The sequence below is a fragment of the Corvus kubaryi genome, unplaced genomic scaffold (assembly GCF_017639235.1).
Source record: "Corvus kubaryi isolate FWS band 111438036 unplaced genomic scaffold, C.kubaryi_AGA036_p1.0 136, whole genome shotgun sequence".
NCBI classification, from domain to species: Eukaryota; Metazoa; Chordata; class Aves; order Passeriformes; family Corvidae; genus Corvus; species Corvus kubaryi.
In genome coordinates, this window is record NW_024580670.1 from 8,629,352 (window position 1) to 8,637,632 (window position 8,281).

The 8,281-nt window shown below is 45.9% G+C and overlaps 2 protein-coding genes across 5 annotated transcripts in view; both read right to left on the bottom strand.

Annotated features, from left to right (window-relative positions):
- Nucleotides 1–8,281, bottom strand: part of PXK (PX domain containing serine/threonine kinase like) — a 56,502-nt gene that overhangs the window by 8,669 nt on the left and 39,552 nt on the right. For all 4 annotated transcript variants that reach the window (XR_006013989.1, XR_006013988.1, XR_006013987.1 and 1 more), the window contains exon 18: nt 2,889–2,997. The gene's annotated coding sequence lies outside the window, so the exon portion shown is untranslated. The remainder of the gene's footprint in view (nt 1–2,888; nt 2,998–8,281) is intronic.
- KCTD6 (potassium channel tetramerization domain containing 6) lies at nt 286–2,973 on the bottom strand. Its single transcript, XM_042015574.1, has 2 exons — nt 2,889–2,973; nt 286–1,688 (listed from the first exon to the last, which is right to left on the bottom strand). The coding sequence occupies exons 1-2, from the start codon at nt 2,913–2,915 to the stop codon at nt 1,002–1,004; spliced, it is 714 nt and encodes a 237-aa protein (XP_041871508.1). The 5' UTR covers nt 2,916–2,973; the 3' UTR covers nt 286–1,001.

Below are 8,281 nucleotides of genomic sequence, written 5' to 3' on the forward strand. Positions count from 1 at the left end.
CCCTCCATCCCTACCCCTTTAGCCAGTACAAATATTCGCCATCTATCAATCTAAAGCAGTTTTCAGAATACAGGCTTTGTCTATAATGAAGACATTTTAATCATCTGATTAACATAAAAAGGAACAAATTACATCATTAATGGAAGAAAACAGGGCCCTACCAGAACACCTGAACTACTCTGCAGCACAAAAAACCAGGATTTGGGTGTGGGGTTTTTTGTTTGGTTGGGTTTGTTTTTTGAAGTATGAGAGTTCTAAAAGACAAAAAGAAAATACAAAACAGTATTCTGTATTTCACATTTTTATTAGCTTCTTCTGGCAGGCATTACACTTGGGAATAATATTGCACCAGGCATTAAAAATATGAATTCTACCACAGGGACACTTTGCATTTAGAATCCAATATAAATATTTGTAATCATATTTCCATGGCTACAGATAATATTTGGTTGCTTGATTTATATGCATAGAAAGAAACAGTTGTCATAACTGTAAGAAACTGTACTTATCAAGTACTTTTAAAGGGTGGGATTTGTTTTCCTAGAATATTACAATACTGTTTATTGATTTATAAACTAAATTAGTCTACACAATAGCAGCTTCTCCCCCAACTGCATTTTAAAATCTTTTTTGTTTCTTGCTCCCAGTGTCATAGCATTAGATGGATTAGAAACCATTTAAACAAGAGGTAATTTTAGCACTTTGAGTTGAGTCAGAGAATTGTGTTAATGACACAAAATACCCTATCGTACTAATTCTTCGGACTCCCTCTTTCAAACAAAAAGGTGTCTTGACTGAACAGGCACATGCACGGTTTTTTTTCTGAACTGCACAAAAGAACTGAGCTGCTAGAGAATGAAACTCCTCCAGTCCTCACTGATAAACAATAAATAGTCGTATAAAAAAAGCCCATATTGTTGCTTTAGTCAAAATCCAGACTCTCTTGGGTTTACTGTCCAATTAAGTTGCTAATCACTGAAGTGGCTCCTGTGGAGTCAGAATCAGTCATCTGTTTTCCGTGCCAGTCTACAGAAAGTCCAGTTATGCTCCACTGTGTTTTCATTGGCACGCTCGCTCATGTGATGGACTCTGGTGTTCCTGATCGTGAAGCCTTGCTTTGTGATGTACTCCATGAGATGGACTCGGAGCGACACTTCCTGGTGGTAATCGCATGGCCCAAAGGTGAAGGACACCTGGCAGTCCCTGGTGTCCATCATGTGCTTATTCCACTTGGTGAAGTGGTTTGAAATGCCTTCCAGTAGTGCATGGACTTTCGTCGTGATGGTGAGCTGCGTGATGATCACAGCCACCGGGTTGGAGTACTTGGAAAGCTTGCGGGTGCTGGACAGCTCCACCACCTCCTCAAAGGTATCCACAGGATACAGAGGCTTGGGGTCATTAAGACACTGAATTAAGGGTTCAATCTGATAGAAGTCCGCTTCCTTCCGGAGCAGGTCAAACTCCTTGAAGTCCAGTGGCAAAGTGAGCTCTGAGGTCCTTAAAAAGTTAAGAACATAACGGAAAAGTGGTCCATCTCTGTCAATAAAGTAATTGCCCTGAGAGTCCCTGGCAGTGGGGAAGTCTCCCCTGAACATGGCCCCGAGCATTGAGTCAGGATATCTCGTTAGAGTTGTGAGGGAGGTCGTATACATGTGTCCACCCACATTTAGCGTGACTGGATCAGTCATCTAGAAAGAGAGAAATTGCAGAGTTTATCAAGCCCCAACAAGAAGATTCGATCACCTCACTGACACACATGGCAAATACTGCTGGGAAACTGGAGAGAATCACACTTCTCCTGTTCAATGCCTCTAAGGGCTGTTCCAACCTGAACAAATCCAAGCCACCTAGCAACAAGGCACAACTGGCAACTAGACAGGATGATACTTAGCATGCAGAACACACATTTCCAGAATGCTTTAGAAATCTTAACAACTGAGCTACTGTCACAGGAGCAAGTTTTGCATTTGGGCAGCAAGTTTCTTCCTATTCTACAGATGGGGAAATGAGAACAGAGAAATTTCCTGAAGAACAAGTTAGTCAGAATGAGGCCCAGCAATGTTCCCTACTTTCACAATCTGTCTCTCATTCTAGAACAAAACCAAAACCAAAAAAAAAAAGAAAAAAATCAGCCAAACAAATGTTAAGCCTCTTTTTCTCCCTCAAAAGAGGAAGACGATGCAAGTTTAAACATAGGTCCAAGAGCTCACAATCAAAATAATCCATGCTTTGGTTCAGAGGCTTCATTAAAACAGGCAAGGGGAAAAAAGAACTTTCAGCTTTTAACTCTAGAAAGAAATATTTATTAATAAATTAGCATGTCTCATAGAAGAGGGGGCCAGAGCACAAACCAGTCTGCATCAGATTCCAGATAGCACATGAGGAAGCAAGAGAGAAAGGAACATAAATCCCATCTGGCCACCAACTCTAACAACCAGGACTGCAGCCAGCCAGAGAAAAGAGACATATGCATGGCAGCAGAATGAGAAGGGGAGGAAAATAAGATGTGCTTGTCTAGTTTGAGACAAGATTTACAAGGAAAAATATTTTTCTTTATAAATAAAATGACAAAGTCCTTAAAATGATAAGCAGAAAGCACAAACTATTTTTGGCCTTTGTGTTAGGAAAACGATAGCAGTGAGCTCAAGGCATCAGTTCAGTCCTGGCTGATTGTCCCTAGGAAATGTGAACCTGGGCACTGCCCACAAACTGCACAGGAGGTGCAACACTCCAAGGAAGGTGAGTAAGCTGTTGTAAGGCTGTTTTAACAGGCATAGATTTCCCTCTCACGACTGAAGCTCTGGATCTACAGAAGGCAGATCTGGAAGGATTTTTGCTGCAAGACCTCGGAAGCCCAGTTGTAGCACACAGCGCACACTTGCACTCACCATATATCCCCAGTCTCCATTATCCATCTGTTCAAGTGCTTGAACTGTGGTATTCCAAGTTTAACAGAAGGCTGCTGAAAGGATATACGATTCCCCTCCTCTTACCTCCCTGCAGGAAAAAGCACACACAAACACAGAACAAAACATGGCAGACCATCAGTACCTACAAGAACACCAAGGGGAATGCTTTCCAGTCAAAGGCAGGCTCTCTGCCAGGAAAGCATTCAGCTACAAAGTCACATTAGCAGGAGAATCTGCAAACCCACTTTTTCCCCCTTCTCCCATCACGCTACCCACAGGACTGTCTCTGAAGCACACAGGTAACCACTCCACCAGTTGCCTGAACATCCCAGTTTTCTTGAATAACAAGCAATGTACCTCTGAGGGTAATACAACTGCACAAGCAACCTTTCACCTGGGAAACTGTGACTATTTTGAAAGACAGATGTCATTTTCCCAATTAAAAAAAGCTTCTTTAGCCACCTCTGAGGTCACACATGCGATCCATTAATATTAGTCAACATTCCCATGCTCCAGTTTCAAACTGCTCAGAAGAATAAATCATGCATGGAAGTCAATGAACACTAAGAAGAAAAAAACTCTCACTGCAGAATTAATAATTCAGTAGTGGAGAAGTGCAACTGATAGCAAGAACATTAATCTACAGACAAAGAGTATGAATGGACTTCCCAGACACCTACTCTCAAAAGCAATCTCTGCAGGGACAAGCCAGAGGACATCTAACATGTTGTCAACACACTCCAACAAAAGCAATTTGAGAAGAGATTCATGCTGTGACTTCCCAGAAGATGCTGAACTGTTGACTTGCATAACAAGGGGACTGTCCATATGAGCACAAGGCAAATCCACAGCCAGGTTGTGCAACTCGGGGAAGGGGGAAGTGAATGACCTCAGACACCAGTGTTGATTTGCCAAAGGTGGCCTGTCAACCATGTCAAGCCAGGGAAGGACAGGGAAGCCAGTCGTCAGTAAGCCTTTATTCCTACCCAGAGCCTGCCTCTCTGCTAGAATTGCTGAAAATTTAGGTCAGCCTGTTTTAAGTAGGGTAGAACTTCTCAGCTTTATTTTTACATCTTAAAAGACCACACAGTTCCCAAGATTCTGGTCCCATCCTCTTTACTAACAAACTTCAAAATACAGCCACCCAGCTAAAGACAGCACAAAGACTTAGCCAAGCCAGAGCCCCACATTCCAAAACAACTGAAGGTTCACAGTTAATTCCCAACCAAGTAAGATAACTTGCCCTTCTCAATCCTATGAAATGAGGTTGGTTTCATTCACCACAGAACAAGGCAGTACATCCCACCTCTCTGTGCTCTGCTGCCCTGCCAAAATCCACAGCCTGAGCTAAACAGTGTCCAGCAGGTCAGGTCTTTGGGACCCAGCAGCACAAGCATAGCCTCAGCTGCATCTCAGGTGGATTAAAGAGTAAAAAAATCAAAATCAGTGTATGAAAATAGTGAGGTCAGACAACAGAAGACTTAGGAATACTAAGATACAGAACAAGTCATACCAGGATCCTATTTTTACAAATTAGAGACACAGCATGCCTCAAGAGAGTACATTAAAGCACACCCCCCAACAGCAGATAAACCTGGAACACCAGCTCTTTTGCCAACCTCTGTAATTATTTTTTTTAACTGCTTACAAATCAAGAAGTGAATTCTTTCAGGGTTGGTTTTTTTGTTGTTTTTTTTTCTTTTGTTGTTTTGGTTTCGTTTGATTTCTTGGGTTGGTTTTTTTTGAACTGTCACTCAAGTACAGTTTGTAAACTTTTAGCAATAAACCAGACTTTTTAAATTCCAGCCCTTGAAGGTGCTATTCTGGTCAAGTACAAGATGAGGATAACACGCAGATGCATTAAAACCATATGAGACTGGTACAGGTTTCTGATACTCACTTGAAAGCGAAATGATGCAGCCAGCCAGAAACCTCGCCAGTAATCATGACAGAAGAGATCTGCAGTCTTAATAAAATTAACTCAAATTACACATCCAGGATATTTCAAAGACAGAGAGAGATGTCCATCAGTGTTATTTTAACTGGTAAATATGATGTTATTTTGTTAAGCATGTAAGTCCACTACAGATGAATCAAGACTTCATGAGGGAAAGAAAGAGAATGACACTGCAAGCCTGTGCAAAGGCATGATTTAATCTTTGATCACAGCACTGCGGAGTAACACTGGAGTGAATAATTTACAAGAGCAATTATCGGAAACAAACCTAGCCCTCAACATAGAAGGGGCAGGGAGAAATCTCGGTGACCTTTGCGTAAGGACCCAGAACCACAAGGCACACACAGGCCTCCCCAGAAAACCAGTGCTGGAACGAGATGCGCCGCATGAAAGGATGATAGCAGGAGGCCATCCTAAAATGCCCTAGTGTGATCCCAACTATTCACTACTTCCCTCATCAGCCTGGGAGCTCTGAATTTCTAGACAACTTCACAGGTGAAAGTAGCTTAGTCTGGGTACAACCTGAGCTAATCACCAACCACATCACAGCAAGGCTGAAGATGGACGCCCTTCATGACATGTGCCCTTTTAACAATGCTTTAAATCTTCCTGAATGGAATACAGTGATCATCAGTGGGGGTGGGCAGACACTCCATCCATCTCCCAGCACAGGCAGCCTCAAGCCAGCTCTGTCCTTGTGTCACACATCAATGGACTGCACACAGGGATAGCCCTGCCAATGCAGCTACTCCTGTCCAGACAGCAAATTACAGACAAGACACAGTCATATCCCAAGGCAGCCTATATTTAATAACCACAAAAAATACTTGAAGTGAAATTCAGTCAGACAAATTGCTGACACAGTTAAGCCAAACGGGATGTCCCTCTCTGGTAGGAGCAGAAGTGCACGGATGGTGTCAAACCACAGTCCTGCTGTCGTGACACTGCTCTGCATGCAGGGAGAGGACACACAGCAGTGACACGGTCACTGGGGCTCCTGCCACAGCCCAGTACAGCCAGAACTGGAATGGCACAATGAGAAGCGAGAAAACGACTCAAGTCATCACTTTACACTCGACACACCAAACTGGATACCTGCATTTATAAAACGCTCACTCTTATTTCATATGTTATGACTCAGAGGATTACAAGGCTGTTTATCAGCAACACTGCTGCAACAGGTAGTGCCACTAACTTCAGCAGGGCTTCTCCCAGAACAGAGCTGCAAACCAGTTTGCAAGCTGAAATTCAAAGAAAGCATTTAAGAGTCAGATGAACATCTGCATCTGGGGAAACACACACACACACACACACACATACAGAGACACAAGCTCAGGCCAGGCCAGGGGATGCCAGTAGCACTGCCAGGCATTTGCACTGCTGGGACTACAGGCTACCACCGCTCCTGGAGAGACCCCTGGCACTGGTGTAACACAGGTACTCAAAGGAAGAGCAGAAATACACCCAGCAGTTGTAAGTCAAGAGGCACAGACCACCTGATTTGCTCTGAATGTTCTTCATCTAGTTTTTCAAACAAAAGAATTAAGGGATTCACTTGTAGCAATAGTCTTCCATGGACAGTTTGGTAACTATATTATAGCACAGACTGTTTAACTTCAAGCATTACCTTTGATTTCTAGGTCAATAGAGAGATGGAAGGAATTCTAGCAATGGCAACTTAAAAATTTAAAAGAGCAAGGTAAGACTCCAACATACACTTGGCATTTTAGCTACTCACCCCCTTTGTGAGCTCCCTGCCTCTCACACTTAAGATCTCACAAGATGAGAAGAAACTCCATCCCCCAGCATAGTTACACTGTACAGGGACAACCTCTCTCTTTCCCAGCCAGTCAGAACATTTGAAAGGCAAGTTCTTACTGTAAATTATTGGTGACTCACCTGAACTGACAAACACTGAGCAGCACCAGAGCTGACTGTTGTCCACCGAACTACAGTGAGCTGAGGGTCTGCAGAGCAACCCCTGAGCTCCAGCTCTATGCCACCCTAACCAGGGGAGTGAGGAGGAGGAGCACTCTCAAAACAACTAGTTACCAGATCTTCTGGTAGTTCAGCAGATCGGCTTCACTAAAGAAAGCACCTATCACCTTCTACAAGTCCAGTTTATAATGACAAATGCAGTTTATTAGAAGTTAACTTAGTTCTTGCTTTTCTTGAGCTGTTTTTTACTAATACTCAGTCTTTACCTCAGGCAGGATGGGAAAATGCTCACGCCAGCCACTCAGCATTTTTACTCCTTTATTTTTAATTGCGTCACTATAAATTCCAAGCTCCTGAAGTTTCCTTCCCTCCTCCCTCCCAAGGAGCTCTACAACATCCTAAGTCCAGATTTCAAACCTTTATTTTAATTGCTTCTTGTTGGAAGAGCTCACATCCCAGTATGACTTTGGCCCTCCTATCAGAGACCCAAAGGAAGACTCTTATATCCAGCCTGGTCCTGCTGAAGCAACCCGGGGCACCCACGCTTCCAGGACTTGTGATAATAATTGGGGTTTATCCATGTACTTTGCTTCTGTGATATTAACCAGTGTTTTTCCAATGAGGAAACAACGCCTCTGAACAGTTTTGGCGGCAGGCAGGTGTCAGAAACACCGAGCCTCCCTGCACACACTGATGGGGCTTAGCACACACACGGACCAAGGAGTGACAGCAAGATGGGACAGAAATCCCATCAAGATCCCCCCCGAAAGCCCAGAGTGGGATTCAGGGCTTCAGCAAGAGCCGAGAAACAGCCGTTTCCAGCCCATAGGAGCCAACGAGTTCGTGGTAAAAGAACTCTCCACCGGATCACAGTGATTCAGCAAAGACGCTGGAAATGAACCCGTTCTGCCTCTCTCCCCGAAAGTGACCCAAGAGGCCACGGCCTCACCCCCATCCCAAAACAGACTCCCAGCTCTGCCTCCTCTCCCCGTGGGGCAGCATGACCCGCTCCCCTCCCCGCCCGGAGCGAAGCCCATGGGTCCCAGACCCTCCCTGCCAGAAATCACCGCCGGGCACCGCGGCTCCCACCAGGGCATCCCCACTGCGCCCTCCCCGAGCCCGACCGCGGACAGGACCCCCATAACACCTGTCCCATCCCCGCCCAATCACGGGCCCTCCGCTCCCTGTGCCCGGCCCGGAACGGCCCCGGGAGTCCGGCCCGGCCCCGGGAGCCCGGCCCGGCACCTGCCCCGCTGCCCGCCCCGTAACGCGCTCCCCACCGCGGCTGCGGCCCCCGCCCCGCACCACCGCCCCCGAGCCGGGGGAACCCGGGCGCTCGTCCCCGCGCCTCCCGCCCGGCCCGGCACTCACGGGCGCAGCTCTCGGCGCTGAGGCGGAGCCCGGCGGCAGCAGCGACGGAGACTGTGCCCAAGACCGGAGCGGAGCCGCCGGAGCGGAGCCGCCGGCGCGGGCGGGG

Bases quoted from the DNA above. Each gene is read 5' to 3' on its own strand.
- KCTD6 (XM_042015574.1), bottom strand. From the start codon at position 2,915: ATGGATAATGGAGACTGGGGATATATG. The intron at 1,689-2,888 runs GTGAGTGCAAGT...CTCTCTTTCTAG, and splicing joins ATGGAGACTGGGGATATATG to ATGACTGATCCAGTCACGCT.